The sequence below is a fragment of the Oncorhynchus kisutch genome, unplaced genomic scaffold (assembly GCF_002021735.2).
Source record: "Oncorhynchus kisutch isolate 150728-3 unplaced genomic scaffold, Okis_V2 scaffold1223, whole genome shotgun sequence".
In the NCBI taxonomy this organism is placed as follows: domain Eukaryota; kingdom Metazoa; phylum Chordata; class Actinopteri; order Salmoniformes; family Salmonidae; genus Oncorhynchus; species Oncorhynchus kisutch.
Window position 1 is genome coordinate 8,025 of NW_022263168.1, and position 20,078 is coordinate 28,102.

Below are 20,078 nucleotides of genomic sequence, written 5' to 3' on the forward strand. Positions count from 1 at the left end.
CTATCTGATCTATAGGGGTAATGATGTCTCTATCTGATCTATAGGGGTAATGATGTCTATAGGGGTAATGATGTCTATAGGGGTACTGATGTCTATAGGGGTAATGCTGTCTATATCTGATCTATAGGGGTAATGATGTCTATATCTGATCTATGTGGGTAATGATGTCTATCTGATCTATAGGGGTGATGCTGTCTATATCTGATCTATAGGGGTAATAATGTCTATATCTGATCTATAGGGGTAATGATGTCTCTATCTGATCTATAGGGGTAATGATGTCTCTATCTGATCTAAAGGGGTAATGATGTCTCTATCTGATCTATAGGGGTAATGATGTCTCTATCTGGTCTATAGGGGTAATGATGTCTCTATCTGGTGAATAGGGGTAATGATGTCTCTATCTGGTCTATAGGGGTAATGATGTCTCTATCTGGTCTATAGGGGTAATGATGTCTATAGGGGTAATGATGTCTATAGGGGTACTGATGTCTATAGGGGTAATGATGTCTATCTGATCTATAGGGGTAATGATGTCTATAGGGGTAATGATTTGTATAGGGGTAATGATGTCTATTGGGTCTATGGGGTAATGATGTCTCTATCTGGTCTATAGGGGTAATGATGTCTCTTTCTGATCTATAGGTTGAATGATATCTATAGGGGTAATGATGTCTATAGGGGTACTGATGTCTATAATGGTAATGATGTCTATCTGATCTATAGGGGTAATGATGTCTACTGGGTTTATCATGATGGCACTATCTGGCGCTGATAGCCCTTTAAATGAGAGATATGGGGAAGGGTTTGGCTGTGAGACCTTTGACTGAGAAACTTGGGGAAGGGTTTGGCTGTGACACCTCTGAGAAACTTGGTGAAGGGTTTGACTGTGACACCTCTGACTGAGAAACTTGGGGAAGGGTTTGACTGTGACACCTCTGACTGAGAAACTTGGGAAAGGTTTGACTGTGACACCTCTGACTGAGAAACTTGGAAGGGTTTGACTGTGACACCTGTGAGAAATATTTGGAAGTGTTTGACTGTGACACCTCTGAGAAACTTGGGGAAGGGTTTGACTGTGACACCTCTGAGAAACTTGGTGAAGGGTTTGACTGTGACACTTCTGAGAAACTTGGGGAAGGGTTTGACTGTGACACCTCTGAGAAACTTGGGGAAGGGTTTGACTGTGACACCTCTGAGAAATATTTGGAAGGGTTTGACTGTGACACTTCTGAGAAACTTGGGGAAGGGTTTGACTGTGACACCTCTGAGAAACTTGGGGAAGGGTTTGACTGTGACACCTCTGAGAAATATTTGGAAGGGTTTGACTGTGACACTTCTGAGAAACTTGGGAAAGGGTTTGACTGTGACACCTCTGAGAAACTTGGGGAAGGGTTTGACTGTGACACCTCTGAGAAACTTGGGGAAGGGTTTGACTGTGACACCTCTGAGAAACTTGGGGAAGGGTTTGACTGTGACAACACTGAGAAACTTGGGGAAGGGTTTGACTGTGACAACACTGAGAAACTTGGGGAAGGGTTTGACTGTGATACTTCTGAGAAACTTGGGGAAGGGTTTGACTGTGACACCTCTGAGAAACTTGGGGAAGGGTTTGACTGTGACACCTCTGAGATACTTGGAAGGGTTTGACTGTGACACCTCTAACTGAGAGACATGGGGAAGGGTTTGACTGTGACACCTCTGACTGAGAGACATGGGGAATGGTTTGACTGTGACACCATGGGGAATGGTTTCACTGTGACACCATTGACCGAAATAGTCAACGAGGTGTCACAGTCAAACCATTCCCCATGCTATAGAGGTATGAGGTCATTGCCAAGTAGGGTGTGTGTGTGTGTGTGTCTCTCTCTCTCTCAGTGTGTGTGTGTGTGTGTGTGTCTCTCTCAGTGTGTGTGTGTGTCTCTCAGTGTGTGTGTGTGTGTGTGTGTCTCTCTCAGTGTGTGTCTCTCTCAGTGTGTGTGTGTGTCTCTCTCAGTATGTGTGTGTGTGTGTGTGTGTGTGTCTCTCAGTGTGTGTGTGTGTGTGTCTCTCTCAGTGTGTGTCTCTCTCTGTGTGTGTCTCTCTCTCAGTGTGTGTGTGTGTGTGTGTCTCTCTCAGTGTGTGTGTGTGTGTGTGTGTGTGTCTCTCTCAGTGTGTGTGTGTGTGTGTGTGTGGCCCTCGGCCCTCTCTCCTCGGCCCTCTCTCCTCGGCCCTCTCTCCTCGGCCCTCTCTCCTCGGCCCTCTCTCCTCAGCCCCCTCTCCTCGGCCCTCTCTCCTCGGCCCTCTCTCCTCGGCCCTCTCTCCTCAGCCCTCTCTCCTCAGCCCTCTCTCCTCAGCCCTCTCTCCTCAGCCCTCTCTCCTCAGCCCTCTCTCTTCGGCCCTCTCTCCTCAGCCCTCTCTCCTCAGCCCTCTCTCCTCAGCCCTCTCTCCTCAGCCCTCTCTCCTCAGCCCTCTCTCCTCGGCCCCCTCTCCTCGGCCCTCTCTCCTCAGCCCTCTCTCCTCAGCCCTCTCTCCTCCGCTTCCTCTCCTCAGCCCTCTCTCCTCAGCCCTCTCTCCTCAGCCCTCTCTCCTCAGCCCTCTCTCCTCTGCCTCCTCTCCTCAGCCCTCTCTCCTCTGCCTCCTCTCCTCAGCCCTCTCTCCTCTGCCTCCTCTCCTCTGCCCCCTCTCCTCGGCCCTCTCTCCTCAGCCCTCTCTCCTCAGCCCTCTCTCCTCTGCCTCCTCTCCTCTGCCCCCTCTCCTCGGCCCTCTCTCCTCAGGCCTCTCTCCTCAGCCCTCTCTCCTCTGCCCCCTCTCCTCGGCCCTCTCTCCTCAGCCCTCTCTCCTCAGCCCTCTCTCCTCTGCCTCCTCTCCTCGGCCCTCTCTCCTCTGCCTCCTCTCCTCTGCCCCCTCTCCTCGGCCCTCTCTCCTCAGCCCTCTCTCCTCAGCCCTCTCTCCTCAGCCCTCTCTCCTCAGCCCTCTCTCCTCAGCCCTCTCTCCTCGGCCCTCTCTCCTCAGCCCTCTCTCCTCGGCCCCCTCTCCTCGGCCGCCTCTCCTCAACCCTCTCTCCTCAGCCCTCTCTCCTCTGCCTCCTCTCCTCGGCCCTCTCTCCTCAGCCGCCTCTCCTCAACCCTCTCTCCTCTGCCTCCTCTCCTCGGCCCTCTCTCCTCAGCCGCCTCTCCTCAACCCTCTCTCCTCTGCCTCCTCTCCTCGGCCCTCTCTCCTCAGCCGCCTCTCCTCAACCCTCTCTCCTCAGCCCTCTCTCCTCAGCCCTCTCTCCTCAGCCGCCTCTCCTCACCCTCTCTCCTCTGCCTCCTCTCCTCGGCCCTCTCTCCTCAGCCGCCTCTCCTCAACCCTCTCTCCTCTGCCTCCTCTCCTCGGCCCTCTCTCCTCAGCCGCCTCTCCTCAACCCTCTCTCCTCTGCCTCCTCTCCTCGGCCCTCTCTCCTCAGCCGCCTCTCCACAACCCTCTCTCCTCAGCCCTCTCTCCTCAGCCCTCTCTCCTCAGCCTCTCCTGCTGCTCCTCTGCCCTCTCTCCTCAGCCCTCTCTCCTCTGCCCTCTCTCCTCAGCCCCTCTCTCCTCAGCCCTCTCTCCTCTGCCCTCTCTCCTCAGCCCTCTCTCCTCTGCCCTCTCTCCTCGGCCCTCTCTCCTCAGCCCTCTCTCCTCAGCCCTCTCTCCTCAGCCCTCTCTCCTCAGCCCCCTCTCCTCTGCCCTCTCTCCTCAGCCCTCTCTCCTCAGCCCCCTCTCCTCAACCCTCTCTCCTCAGCCCTCTCTCCTCGGCCCTCTCTCCTCAGCCCTCTCGTCCTCAGCCCTCTCTCCTCAGCCCTCTCTCCTCGGCCCTCTCTCCTCAGCCCTCTCTCCTCAGCCCTCTCTCCTCAGCCCTCTCTCCTCAGCCCCCTCTCATCTCTGATTGATGACAGTTTTATGTAATAGCTTGTGTTGTTGGGGAAGTGTTGGAGCTGCACACACACACACACACACACACACACACACACACACACACACACACACACACACACACACACACACACACACACACACACACTCCATCAACACACACCCCTGTCACTTGAGGTTCTGAATAGCATGAACGTGATAAGATCATGAAAACATTTAGTACACCCATGTGGAAACAACTGATCATAAAACACACACACACACACACACACACACACACACACACACACACACACACACACACACACACACACACCCTTTGGCCCAGAGCCCGACAGAGCAAAGAGACCAGGTGAGAAACACATTAGTACCTGACTGACTGGTGTGGGTGTTTCTGTAGAGGAGTGATGATCTGTTGAACAGTTCTGACTGATTAGATTAGCGGACGGAGACATGGAGAGAGAGGGGGAGAGTTGGGTGTTATGTAGAATGCTATTTTCAAAGCGTCCAGGGCTAACTGTTTTTTCTGATGTGTCCTCCCTCCCTCCCTCCCTCCCTCTCTCCTATCCTCCTTCACCCTCCCTCCCTCCCTCTCCCCCATCCTTCTCCTCCCTTCCCTCCCTCCCTCTCTCCTATCCTCCTCCCTTCCCTCCCTCCCTCTCTCCTATCCTCCTTCCCTTCCCTCCCTCCCTCTCTCCTATCCTCCCTCCCTCCCTCCCTCCCTTCCTCTCTTCCCTCTCTCCTCCCCCCCTCTCTTCCCCCTCCCTCCCTCCCTCCCTCCCGCTCTCCTCTCCTCCCCTCCCTCTGTCTCCTCTCCTCTCCTCTCCTCTCCTCTCCTCTCCTCTCCTCTCCTCTCCTCTCCTCTCCTCTCCTCTCCTCTCCTCTCCTCTCCTCTCCTCTCCTCTCCTCTCCTCTCCTCTCCTCTCCTCTCCTCTCCTCTCCTCTCCCTCCCTCCCTCCCTCCCTCCCTCCCTCCCGCTCTCCTCTCCTCCCCTCCCTCTGTCTCCTCTCCTCTCCTCTCCTCTCCTCTCCTCTCCTCTCCTCTCCTCTCCTCTCCTCTCCTCTCCTCTCCTCTCCTCTCCTCTCCTCTCCTCTCCTCTCCTCTCCTCTCCTCTCCTCTCCCCTCCCTCCCTCCCTCTGTGTATGTGTGTTGCAGGTGTCCCGGTGAGGCTGGTAGGAGGGGAGAGCGTTAATGAGGGCAGAGTAGAGGTGTACCTCCAGGGGACCTGGGGGACGGTGTGTGACGATGGATGGACAGACGTAAACGCAGAGGTGGTGTGTCGACAGCTGGGATACAGGTCTGTAACACTACCGTTCGGTGACTCACTGTTTCTATAGTAACAGGACTCACTCCACATTGACCAGAGTGTTTCTATAGTAACAGGACTCACTCTACATTGACCAGAGTGTTTCTATAGTAACAGGACTCACTCCACATTGACCAGAGTGTTTCTATAGTAACGTGACTCACTCCACATTGACCAGTGTTTCTATAGTAACGTGACTCACTCCACATTGACCAGTGTTTCTATAGTAACGGGACTCTCTCCCCCTTCATCCCCACCCTGCCTTCTTCCATTCTCTCTCCACATTGACCAGAGTGTTTCTATAGTAACAGGACTCACTCCACATTGACCAGTGTTTCTATAGTAACAGGATTCACTCCACATTGACCAGTGTTTCTATAGTAACGTGACTCTCTCCCCCTTCATTCCCACACTGCCTTCTTCCATTCTCTCTCCACATTGACCAGAGTGTTTCTATAGTAACAGGACTCACTCCACATTGACCAGTGTTTCTATAGTAACATGACTCTCTCCCCCTTCATCCCCACACTGCCTTCTTCCATTCTCTCTCCACATTGACCAGAGTGTTTCTATAGTAACAGGACTCACTCCACATTGACCAGTGTTTCTATAGTAACAGGACTCACTCCACATTGACCAGTGTTTCTATAGTAACATGACTCTCTCCCCCTTCATCCCCACCCTGCCTTCTTCCATTCTCTCTCCACATTGACCAGAGTGTTTCTATAGTAACAGGACTCACTCCACATTGACCAGTGTTTCTATAGTAACAGGACTCACTCCACATTGACCAGTGTTTCTATAGTAACGGGACTCTCTCCCCCTTCATCCCCACCCTGCCTTCTTCCATTCTCTCTCCACATTGACCAGTGTTTCTATAGTAACAGGACTCACTCCACATTGACCAGTGTTTCTATAGTAACGTGACTCTCTCCCCCTTCATCCCCACCCTGCCTTCTTCCATTCTCTCCCCCTCTGTTTTAGTCTACACTTCATCATGTTTTTCAGAGCAGGGCATTCCTCCGTGTCTCGCTACACGCTACAATTTACACGGTACACACACGCGTGTGACTTGGGCCAAGTGGACTGGTAGACTGTAGTCTGATACTGACACACACACGCACACACACACACACACACACACACACACACACACACACACACACACACACACACACACACACACACACACACACACACACACACACACACACACACACACACACACATGTTAAGTCATTATGAAACACATAAGCTGTAGAACACATTCTGGAAGGTGAGCCTGTGTTTATTTTTCTCTCCTCTACTTTGAGGCTCAAACTCTCCAGTGAGCATATGGTGAGGAGTGTTTAGTGGTGTTGAGGAGTGTTGAGGTGTGTTGAGTGGTGTTGAGGAGTGTTGAGGTGTGTTGAGTGGTGTTGAGGAGTGTTGAGGTGTGTTTAGTGGTGTTGAGGAGTGTTGAGGTGTTTTTAGTGGTGTTGAGGAGTGTTTAGTGGTGTTGAGGTGTGTTGAGGTGTGTTTAGTAGTGATGAGGTGTGTGTAGTAGTGATGAGGTGTGTAGTAGTAGTGATGAGGTGTGTGTAGTAGTGTTGAGGTGTGTTGGGGAGTGATGAGGTGTGTGTAGTAGTGATGAGGTGTGTGTAGTAGTGATGAGGTGTGTGTAGTAGTGTTGAGGTGTGTGTAGTAGTGATGAGGTGTGTGTAGTAGTGATGAGGTGTGTGTAGTAGTGATGAGGTGTGTGTAGTAGTGATGAGGTGTGTGTAGTAGTGTTGAGGTGTGTGTAGTAGTGATGAGGTGTGTGTAGTAGTGATGAGGTGTGTGGAGTAGTGATGAGGTGTGTGTAGTAGTGTTGAGGTGTGTGGAGTAGTGTTGAGGTGTGTGGAGTAGTGATGAGGTGTGTAGTAGTAGTGATGAGGTGTGTGTAGTAGTGTTGAGGTGTGTTGGGGAGTGATGAGGTGTGGGTAGTAGTGATGAGGTGTGTGTAGTAGTGATGAGGTGTGTGTAGTAGTGTTGAGGTGTGTGGAGTAGTGTTGAGGTGTGTGGAGTAGTGATGAGGTGTGTAGTAGTAGTGGATGAGGTGTGTGTAGTAGTGTTGAGGTGTGTTGGGGAGTGATGAGGTGTGGGTAGTAGTGATAAGGTGTGTGTAGTAGTGATGAGGTGTGTGTAGTAGTGATGAGGTGTGTGTAGTAGTGATGAGGTGTGTGTAGTAGTGATGAGGTGTGTGTAGTAGTGTTGAGGTGTGTGTAGTAGTGATGAGGTGTGTTGACGTGTGTTGGGGAGTGATGAGGTGTGTGTAGTAGTGATGAGGTGTGTGTAGTAGTGATGAGGTGTGTGGAGTAGTGATGAGGTGTGTGGAGTAGTGTTGAGGTGTGTGTAGTAGTGATGAGGTGTGTTGAGGTGTGTTGGGGAGTGATGAGGTGTGTGTAGTAGTGTTGAGGTGTGTGGAGGTGTGTTGGGGAGTGTTGAGGTGTGTGTAGTAGTGATGAGGTGTGTTTAGTAGTGATGAGGTGTGTGTAGTAGTGATGAGGTGTGTGTAGTAGTGATGAGGTGTGTGTAGTAGTGATGAGGTGTGTTGAGGTGTGTGGAGGTGTGTGGAGTAGTGATGAGGTGTGTGTAGTAGTGATGAGGTGTGTGTAGTAGTGATGAGGTGTGTGTAGTAGTGATGAGGTGTGTGTAGTAGTGATGAGGTGTGTGTAGTAGTGATGATCTATCTACATAATGTAATGTAGATGGTAGAATCGTTCATTAATATGGATTCATAATGTAATGTAGATTATCCCTGTTAAGAAACCGTGTAGAGTTGCAGGGGGGAGAATTACAAATGCCAAATCTTTCTGGGGGAGGTTTCTATCAGGAGACACCCATCCCCCTCTCTCTCTCTGTCTCTGTCTCTCTGTGTCTGTCTCTCTCTGTCTCGCTCTGTGTCGCTCTGTCTCTCTCTGTGTCACTCTGTCTCTCTCTCTCTCTGTCTCTCTCTGTGTCACTCTGTCTCTCTCTCTCTCTCTGTCTCTCTCTGTGTCACGCTGTCTCTGTCTCTCTGTGTCGCTCTGTCTCTCTGTGTCGCTCTGTCTCGCTCTGTGTCGCTCTGTCTCTCTCTGTGTCACTCTGTCTCTCTCTGTGTCACTCTGTCTCTCTCTGTCTCTCTCTGTGTCTCTCTGTGTCTCTGTCTCGCTCTGTCTCTCTCTGTGTCGCTCTGTCTGTCTCTCTCTGTCTCTCTCTGTGTCGCTCTGTCTCTCTCTGTGTCGCTCTGTCTCTCTCTGTGTCACTCTGTCTCTCTGTGTCTGTCTGTCTCTGCGTCGCTCTGACTCTCTCTGTGTCGCTCTGTCTATCTCTCTCTGTCTCTCTTTGTGTCGCTCTGTCTCTCTCTGTGTCGCTCTGTGTCGCTCTGTCTCTCTCTGTGTCACTCTGTGTCACTCTGTCTCTCTCTGTGTCGCTCTGTCTCTCTCTGTGTCGCTCTGTCTATCTCTCTCTGTCTCTCTTTGTGTCGCTCTGTCTCTCTCTCTGTCGCTCTCTGTCTGAAAGTATCTGCTCAGTAACATCTGTAGTGAATAAGGCAGACAGAGCAGAGCGTGTCACAGCCTCCTGGTTCAGGGAAAATAAATTACATACATCATACACACACAGAGAGAGAGAGAGATGAATGTGTCTCTGAGGCCTCAGTCAGGTTTTATTACTGACTCTAGGAACTCTAAGAATCTGGAGGACAGACAGACAGACATAATGTAGATGGTAGAATCTGGAGGACAGACAGACAGACAGACAGACATAATGTAGATGGTAGAATCTGGGACAGACAGACAGACATAATGTAGATGGTAGAATCTGGAGGACAGACAGACAGACAGACAGACATAATGTAGATGGTAGAATCTGGAGGACAGACAGACAGACAGACAGACATAATGTAGATGGTAGAATCTGGAGGACAGACAGACAGACAGACAGACATAATGTAGATGGTAGAATCTGGAGGACAGACAGACAGACAGACAGACATAATGTAGATGGTAGAATCTGGAGGACAGACAGACAGTCAGACAGACATAATGTAGATGGTAGAATCTGGAGGACAGACAGACAGACAGACAGACAGACAGACATAATGTAGATGGTAGAATCTGGAGGACAGACAGACAGACAGACAGACATAATGTAGATGGTAGAATCTGGAGGACAGACAGACAGACATAATGTAGATGGTAGAATCTGGGACAGACAGACAGACAGACATAATGTAGATGGTAGAATCTGGAGGACAGACAGACAGACAGACAGACATAATGTAGATGGTAGAATCTGGAGGACAGACAGACAGTCAGACAGACATAATGTAGATGGTACAATCTGGAGGACAGACAGACAGACATAATGTAATGTAGATGGTAGAATCTGGGACAGACAGACAGACATAATGTAGATGGTAGAATCTGGAGGACAGACAGACAGACAGACAGACAGACATAATGTAGATGGTAGAATCTGGAGGACAGACAGACAGACATAATGTAGATGGTAGAATCTGGAGGACAGACAGACAGACAGACAGACATAATGTAGATGGTAGAATCTGGAGGACAGACAGACAGACATAATGTAGATGGTAGAATCTGGAGGACAGACAGACAGACAGACATAATGTAGATGGTAGAATCTGGAGGACAGACAGACAGACATAATGTAGATGGTAGAATCTGGAGGACAGACAGACAGACAGACATAATGTAGTGTAGATGGTAGAATCTGGAGGACAGACAGACAGACAGACAGACATAATGTAATGTAGATGGTAGAATCTGGAGGACAGACAGACAGACAGACATAATGTAGATGGTAGAATCTGGAGGACAGACAGACAGACGTAATGTAGATGGTAGAATCTGGAGGACAGACAGACAGACATAATGTAGATGGTAGAATCTGGAGGACAGACAGACAGACATAATGTAGATGGTAGAATCTGGAGGACAGACAGACAGACATAATGTAGATGGTAGAATCTGGAGGACAGACAGACAGACAGACATAATGTAGATGGTAGAATCTGGAGGACAGACAGACAGACATAATGTAGATGGTACAATCTGGAGGACAGACAGACAGACAGACATAATGTAGATGGTAGAATCTGGAGGACAGACAGACAGACAGACAGACAGACATAATGTAGATGGTAGAATCTGGAGGACAGACAGACAGACAGACAGACATAATGTAGATGGTAGAATCTGGAGGACAGACAGACAGACAGACAGACATAATGTAGATGGTAGAATCTGGAGGACAGACAGACAGACAGACATAATGTAGATGGTAGAATCTGGAGGACAGACAGACAGACATAATGTAGTGTAGATGGTAGAATCTGGAGGACAGACAGACAGACGTAATGTAGATGGTAGAATCTGGAGGACAGTCAGACAGACATAATGTAGATGGTAGAATCTGGAGGACAGACAGACAGACAGACGTAATGTAGATGGTAGAATCTGGAGGACAGACAGACAGACATAATGTAGATGGTAGAATCTGGAGGACAGACAGACAGACAGACATAATGTAGATGGTAGAATCTGGAGGACAGACAGACAGACATAATGTAGATGGTAGAATCTGGAGGACAGACAGACAGACAGACAGACATAATGTAGATGGTAGAATCTGGAGGACAGACAGACAGACAGACATAATGTAGATGGTAGAATCTGGAGGACAGACAGACAGACATAATGTAGATGGTAGAATCTGGAGGACAGACAGACAGACAGACAGACATAATGTAGATGGTAGAATCTGGAGGACAGACAGACAGACGTAATGTAGATGGTAGAATCTGGAGGACAGACAGACAGACGTAATGTAGATGGTAGAATCTGGAGGACAGACAGACAGACAGACAGACAGACAGACAGACATAATGTAGATGGTAGAATCTGGAGGACAGACAGACAGACATAATGTAATGTAGATGGTAGAATCTGGAGGACAGACAGACAGACAGACATAATGTAGATGGTAGAATCTGGAGGACAGACAGACAGACGTAATGTAGATGGTAGAATCTGGAGGACAGACAGACAGACAGACAGAATGTAGATGGTAGAATCTGGAGGACAGACAGACAGACAGACAGAATGTAGATGGTAGAATCTGGGGGACAGACAGACAGACATAATGTAGATGGTAGAATCTGGAGGACAGACAGACAGACAGACAGAATGTAGATGGTAGAATCTGGAGGACAGACAGACAGACAGACATAATGTAGATGGTAGAATCTGGAGGACAGACAGACAGACATAATGTAATGTAGATGGTAGAATCTGGAGGACAGACAGACAGACAGACATAATGTAGATGGTAGAATCTGGAGGACAGACAGACAGACGTAATGTAGATGGTAGAATCTGGAGGACAGTCAGACAGACATAATGTAGATGGTAGAATCTGGGGGACAGACAGACAGACATAATGTAGATGGTAGAATCTGGGACAGACAGAGATAATGTAGATGGTACAATCTGGAGGACAGACAGACAGACATAATGTAATGTAGATGGTAGAATCTGGAGGACAGACAGACAGACAGACATAATGTAGATGGTAGAATCTGGAGGACAGACAGACAGACGTAATGTAGATGGTAGAATCTGGAGGACAGACAGACAGACAGACAGAATGTAGATGGTAGAATCTGGAGGACAGACAGACAGGACAGACAGAATGTAATGTAGATGGTAGAATCTGGAGGACAGACAGACAGACAGACATAATGTAGATGGTAGAATCTGGAGGACAGACAGACAGACAGACATAATGTAGATGGTAGAATCTGGAGGACAGACAGACAGACATAATGTAATGTAGATGGTAGAATCTGGGACAGACAGACAGACAGACATAATGTAGATGGTAGAATCTGGAGGACAGACAGACAGACAGACATAATGTAGATGGTAGAATCTGGGACAGACAGACAGACATAATGTAGATGGTAGAATCTGGAGGACAGACAGACAGACATAATGTAATGTAGATGGTAGAATCTGGAGGACAGACAGACAGACAGACATAATGTAGATGGTAGAATCTGGGACAGACAGACAGACAGACAGACATAATGTAGATGGTAGAATCTGGAGGACAGACAGACAGACAGAATGTAGATGGTAGAATCTGGAGGACAGACAGACAGACATAATGTAGATGGTAGAATCTGGAGGACAGACAGACAGACATAATGTAATGTAGATGGTAGAATCTGGAGGACAGACAGAGATAATGTAGATGGTACAATCTGGAGGACAGACAGACAGACAGACATAATGTAGATGGTAGAATCTGGAGGACAGACAGACAGACATAATGTAGATGGTACAATCTGGAGGACAGACAGACAGACATAATGTAGATGGTAGAATCTGGGACAGACAGAGATAATGTAGTGTAGATTGTAGAATCTGGGACAGACAGAGATAATGTAGTGTAGATGGTAGTGGATGTGTTTGTGTCAGTGTGTGTTGTCTTTTTGGTCTCGTCTCCTTCGCTCCTCAGTGTGCCCCTTCCCATTTACACCAGATATGTGTATGTAATGACGAGATGCACGTCTCCACCCTAACAATGGGAGCCGTGGTCCCAAAGGTGGAAAGGCAGGCGACAAACTGAGGTCCATAATAAACCCAAAGAAACACATTGGCTTTAATTTGGACAGATTTTAGAGAGAGTGAAACCTCTCTCTTCACCTCTTCCTCTCTGTTTAAAAACACCAAGCCCCTCCCACTGTCTCTCACGCCAAGCCCCTCCCACTGCCTCTCATTCCAAGCCCCTCCCACTGCCTCTCATTCCATGCCCCTCCCACTGCCTCTCACTCCAAGCCCCTCCCACTGCCTCTCATTCCATGCCCCTCCCACTGCCTCTCACTCCAAGCCCCTCCCACTGCCTCTCATGCAAAGCCCCTCCCCCTGCCTCTCACGCAAAGCCCCTCCTACTGCCTCTCATGCCAAGCCCCTCCCACTGCCTGTCACACCAAGCCCCTCCCACTTCCTCTCACACCAAGCCCCTCCCACTGCCTCTCACTCCAAGCCCCTCCCACTGCCTCTCATTCCAAGCTCCTCCCACTTCCTCTCACACCAAGCTCCTCCCACTGCCTCTCATTCCAAGCCCCTCCCACTGCCTCTCACGCCAAGCCCCTCCCACTGCCTGTCACACCAAGTCCCCCCCTCTGTCTCTCACACCAAGCCTCTCCCACTTCCTCTCACACCAAGCCCCTCCCACTTCCTCTCACACCAAGCCCCTCCCCCCGCCTCTCATGCCAAGCCCCTCCCTCTGCCTCTCAAGCCCTGCCCTTCCCTCTGTTTCACACACCAAGCCCCTCCTACTGCCTCTCATGCCAAGCCCCTCCCACTGCCTGTCACACCAAGCCCCTCCCACTTCCTCTCACACCAAGCCCCTCCCACTGCCTCTCATGCCAAGCCCCTCCCACTTCCTCTCACACCAAGCCCCTCCCACTGCCTCTCATTCCAAGCCCCTCCCACTGCCTCTCATTCCAAGCCCCTCCCCCTGCCTCTCACGCAAAGCCCCTCTCACTGCCTGTCACACCAAGCCCTCCCACTGTCTCTCACGCCAAGCCCCTCCCACTGCCTCTCATTCCAAGCCCCTCCCACTGCCTCTCATTCCATGCCCCTCCCACTGCCTCTCACTCCAAGCCCCTCCCACTGCCTCTCATTCCAAGCCCCTCCCACTGCATCTCACACCAAGCCCCTCCCACTGCCTCTCATTCCAAGCCCCTCCCACTGCCTCTCATTCCAAGCCCCTCCCACTGCCTCTCACGCCAAGCCCCTCCCACTGCCTGTCACACCAAGTCCCCCCCTCTGTCTCTCACACCAATCCTCTCCCACTTCCTCTCACACAAGCCCTGCCCTTCCCTCTGTTTCACACGCCAAGCCCCTACCACTGCCTCTCACGCCAAGCCCCTCCCACTGCCTCTCACGCCAAGCCCCTCCCTCTGCCTCTCAAGCCAAGCCCCTCCCTCTGTCTCTCACACCAAGCCCCTCCCACTGCCTCTCATTCCAAGCTCCTCCCCCTGCCTCTCACGCCAACAAAGTTGAGAGATCACATCTCACTCTCTGACAAGCGTTTTATCTCGCTATTTGCATTTGAGGTGTGTTCCAACAGAATGGTTCATATGGACACTGAAACACATAGAGATATGGACACTGAAACACATAGAGATGTGGACACTGAAACACATAGAGATATGGACACTGAAACACATAGAGATGTGGACACTGAAACACATAGAGATGTGGACACTGAAACACATAGAGATGTGGACACTTAAACACATAGAGATGTGGACACTGAAACACATGGAGATGTGGACACTGAAACACATGGAGATTATTTTACTGTAATAGAGATATGGACACTGAAACACATAGAGATGTGGACACTGAAACACATAGAGATGTGGACACTGAAACACATAGAGATGTGGACACTGAAACACATAGAGATGTGGACACTGAAACACATAGAGATTATTTTACTGTAATAGAGATATGGACACTGAAACACATGGAGATGTGGACACTGAAACACATAGAGATGTGGACACTGAAACACATAGAGATGTGGACACTGAAACACATGGAGATGTGGACACTGAAACACATAGAGATTATTTTACTGTAATAGAGATATGGACACTGAAACACATAGAGATGTGGACACTGAAACACATAGAGATGTGGACACTGAAACACATAGAGATGTGGACACTGAAACACATAGAGATGTGGACACTGAAACACATGGAGATTATTTTACTGTAATAGAGATATGGACACTGAAACACGTAGAGATGTGGACACTGAAACACATAGAGATGTGGACACTGAAACACATAGAGATGTGGACACTGAAACACATAGAGATGTGGACACTGAAACACATAGAGATGTGGACACTGAAACACATAGAGATGTGGACACTGAAACACATGGAGATGTGGACACTGAAACACATAGAGATGTGGACACTGAAACACATGGAGATGTGGACACTGAAACACATAGAGATGTGGACACTGAAACACATAGAGATGTGGACACTGAAACACATGGAGATGTGGACACTGAAACACATAGAGATTATTTTACTGTAATAGAGATATGGACACTGAAACACATAGAGATGTGGACACTGAAACACATAGAGATGTGGACACTGAAACACATAGAGATGTGGACACTGAAACACATAGAGATGTGGACACTGAAACACATGGAGATTATTTTACTGTAATAGAGATATGGACACTGAAACACGTAGAGATGTGGACACTGAAACACATAGAGATGTGGACACTGAAACACATAGAGATGTGGACACTGAAACACATAGAGATGTGGACACTGAAACACATAGAGATGTGGACACTGAAACACATAGAGATGTGGACACTGAAACACATGGAGATGTGGACACTGAAACACATAGAGATGTGGACACTGAAACACATGGAGATGTGGACACTGAAACACATGGAGATGGGGACACTGAAACACATGGAGATGTGGACACTGAAACATGGAGATTATTTTACTGTAATAGAGATATGGACACTGAAACACATAGAGATTGTTTTACTGTAATAGAGATGTGGACACTGAAACACATAGAGATGTGGACACTGAAATACATAGAGATGTGGACACTGAAACACATAGAGATATGGACACTGAAACACATAGAGATATGGACACTGAAACACATAGAGATGTGGACACTGAAACACATGGAGATGTGGACACTGAAACACATGGAGATGTGGACACTGAAACACATGGAGATTATTTTACTGTAATAGAGATGTGGACACTGAAACACATGGAGATGTGGACACTGAAACACATGGAGATTATTTTACTGTAATAGAGATGTGGACACTGAAACAAAGACAAAGAAACAGTGTCCACATCTCTAATACAGTTGGTTACAATGATGATTCAGTTGGTTACAATGATGATTCAGTTGGTTACAATGATGATTCAGTTGGTTACAATGATGATTCAGCTACTTACAATGATGATTCAGTTGGTTACAATGATGATTCAGTTGGTTACAATGATGATTTAGTTATGATTCAGTTGGTTACAATGATGATTCAGTTCGTTACAATGATGATTCAGTTAGTTACAATGATGATTCAGCTACTTACAATGATGATTCAGTTAGTTACAATGATGATTCAGTTGGTTACAATGATGATTCAGCTACTTACAATGATGATTCAGTTAGTTACAATGATGATTCAGTTAGTTACAATGATGATTCAGTTAGTTACAATGATGATTCAGTTAGTTACAATGATGATTCAGTTAGTTACAATGATGATTGTTGGTAGACCTATGATGATTCAGTTGGTAGACCTATGATGATTCAGTTGGTAGACCTATGATGATTCAGTTGGTTTCAATGATGATTCAGTTAGTTAAGATGATGATTAAGTTACAATGATGATTTAGTTATGATTTAGTTAGTTACAATGATTTAGTTAGTTACAATGATGATTCAGTTAGTTACAATGATGATTCAGTTGGTTACGATGATGATTCAGTTAGTTACAATGATGACCGTACCATAGTTGATTCATTGGTATCGTAGTTGATTCATTGGTATCGTAGTTGATTCAACCGTATCGTAGTTGATTCAACCGTATCGTAGTTGATTCAACCGTATCGTAGTTGATTCAACCGTATCGTAGTTGATTTTTTGGTATCGTAGTTGATTCAACCGTATCGTAGTTGATTCAACCGTATCGTAGTTGATTCAACCGTATCGTAGTTGATTCATTAGTATCGTAGTTGATTCATTAGTATCGTAGTTGATTCATTAGTATCGTAGTTGATTCATTGGTATCTTCAGTGTCTAAGTGTAACGCTGTTGTGTGGAAGTGTATTTACGCTCATACACTCTGTCTGTCTGCGATGTTTGTGTGTCGTCTTCAGTGGAGTGGCAAAGGCCCGTGTGATGGCGTATTTTGGCGAGGGGGAGGGGCCTATCCATGTGGACAACGTGAAGTGTTCCGGCGAAGAGCGTTCATTGGTCGACTGCCTCAAACAGCCAACCGGGACGCATAACTGTCGCCATAGCGAAGACGCCGGGGTCATCTGTGACTACGGCCAATCACAGTTCAGCGACACAGAGGGCAAAGGTCAGTGGTGATGTCACAAACATATTTATCTTACGTCAACCTGTTCTAGGAGAAATCCCAGTTTAGTATCTAACACAGAGAGACAACATTGGGGTTGGGGTTACCATTGGGGTTGGGGTTACCATTGGGGTTGGGGTTACCATTGGGGTTAGGGTTACCATTGGGGTTACCATTGGGGTTAGGGTTACCATTGGGGTTACCATTGGGGTTGGGGTTACCATTGGGGTTGGGGTTACCATTGGGGTTAGGGTTACCATTGGGGTTACCATTGGGGTTGTGGTTACCATTGGGGTTAGGGTTACCATTGGGGTTGGGGTTACCATTGGGGTTGGGGTTACCATTGGGGTTAGGGTTACCATTGGGGTTGGGGTTACCATTGGGGTTAGGGTTACCATTGGGGTTAGGGTTACCATTGGGGTTAGGGTTACCATTGGGGTTAGGGTTCCCATTGGGGTTAGGGTTACCATTGGGGTTTGGGTTACCATTGGGGTTAGGGTTACCATTGGGGTTAGGGTTACCATTGGGGTTGGGGTTACCATTGGGGTTACCATTGGGGTTGGGGTTACCATTGGGGTTAGGGTTACCATTGGGGTTAGGGTTACCATTGGGGTTGGGGTTACCATTGGGGTTAGGGTTACCATTGGGGTTAGGGTTACCATTGGGGTTGGGGTTACCATTGGGGTTAGGGTTACCATTGGGGTTAGGGTTACCATTGGGGTTGGGGTTACCATTGGGGTTGGGGTTACCATTGGGGTTGGGGTTACCATTGGGGTTAGGGTTACCATTGGGGTTAGGGTTACCATTGGGGTTAGGGTTACCATTGGGGTTACCATTGGGGTTAGGGTTACCATTGGGGTTGGGGTTACCATTGGGGTTAGGGTTACCATTGGGGTTAGGGTTACCATTGGGGTTGGGGTTACCATTGGGGTTAGGGTTACCATTGGGGTTAGGGTTACCATTGGGGTTGGGGTTACCATTGGGGTTGGGGTTACCATTGGTGTTAGGGTTACCATTGGGGTTAGGGTTACCATTGGGGTTAGGGTTACCATTGGGGTTACCATTGGGGTTAGGGTTACCATTGGGGTTGGGGTTACCATTGGGGTTAGGGTTACCATTGGGGTTAGGGTTACCATTGGGGTTGGGGTTACCATTGGGGTTAGGGTTACCATTGGGGTTAGGGTTACCATTGGGGTTGGGGTTACCATTGGGGTTAGGGTTACCATTGGGGTTAGGGTTACCATTGGGGTTGGGGTTACCATTGTGGTTGGGGTTACCATTTGGGTTGGGGTTACCATTGGGGTTAGGGTTACCATTGGGGTTAGGGTTACCATTGGGGTTACCATTGGGGTTAGGGTTACCATTGTGGTTGGGGTTACCATTGGGGTTAGGGTTACCATTGGGGTTAGGGTTACCATTGGGGTTGGGGTTACCATTGGGGTTGGGGTTACCATTGGTGTTAGGGTTACCATTGGGGTTAGGGTTACCATTGGGGTTAGGGTTACCATTGGGGTTACCATTGGGGTTACCATTGGGGTTACCATTGGGGTTGGGGTTACCATTGGGGTTAGGGTTACCATTGAGGTTACCATTGGGGTTAGGGTTACCATTGGGGTTACCATTGGGGTTACCATTGAGGTTACCATTGGGGTTAGGGTTACCATTGGGATTACCATTGGGGTTAGGGTTACCATTGGGGTTGGGGTTACCATTGGGGTTAGGGTTAACATTGGGGTTACCATTTGGGTTAGGGTTACCATTGGGGTTACCATTGGGGTTAGGGTTACCATTGGGGTTACCATTGGGGTTAGGGTTACCATTGGTGTTAGGGTTACCATTGGGGTTACCATTGGGGTTAGGGTTACCATTGGGGTTGGGGTTACCATTGGGGTTAGGGTTACCATTGGGGTTAGGGTTACCATTGGGGTTGGGGTTACCATTGGGGTTAGGGTTACCATTGGGGTTAGGGTTACCATTGGGGTTGGGGTTACCATTGGGGTTGGGGTTACCATTGGTGTTAGGGTTACCATTGGGGTTAGGGTTACCATTGGGGTTAGGGTTACCATTGGGGTTACCATTGGGGTTAGGGTTACCATTGGGGTTGGGGTTACCATTGGGGTTAGGGTTACCATTGGGGTTAGGGTTACCATTGGGGTTGGGGTTACCATTGGGGTTAGGGTTACCATTGGGGTTAGGGTTACCATTGGGGTTGGGGTTACCATTGGGGTTAGGGTTACCATTGGGGTTAGGGTTACCATTGGGGTTGGGGTTACCATTGTGGTTGGGGTTACCATTTGGGTTGGGGTTACCATTGGGGTTAGGGTTACCATTGGGGTTAGGGTTACCATTGGGGTTACCATTGGGGTTAGGGTTACCATTGTGGTTGGGGTTACCATTGGGGTTAGGGTTACCATTGGGGTTAGGGTTACCATTGGGGTTGGGGTTACCATTGGGGTTGGGGTTACCATTGGTGTTAGGGTTACCATTGGGGTTAGGGTTACCATTGGGGTTAGGGTTACCATTGGGGTTACCATTGGGGTTACCATTGGGGTTACCATTGGGGTTGGGGTTACCATTGGGGTTAGGGTTACCATTGAGGTTACCATTGGGGTTAGGGTTACCATTGGGGTTACCATTGGGGTTACCATTGAGGTTACCATTGGGGTTAGGGTTACCATTGGGATTACC

The 20,078-nt window shown here is 48.5% G+C and overlaps 1 protein-coding gene across 1 annotated transcript in view; it reads left to right on the forward strand.

The window, feature by feature from the left end:
* Positions 1-997: 997 nt before the first annotated feature.
* LOC116365353 (neurotrypsin) overlaps positions 998-20,078 on the forward strand; it is a gene marked incomplete at its 5' end in the record, with an annotated part of 38,388 nt that continues 19,307 nt past the window's right edge. The window contains 3 exons of the mRNA XM_031818001.1: positions 998-1,618; positions 5,029-5,170; positions 17,188-17,393. Of these exons, the coding sequence (XP_031673861.1) occupies positions 998-1,618; positions 5,029-5,170; positions 17,188-17,393 (969 nt within the window). The remainder of the gene's footprint in view (positions 1,619-5,028; positions 5,171-17,187; positions 17,394-20,078) is intronic.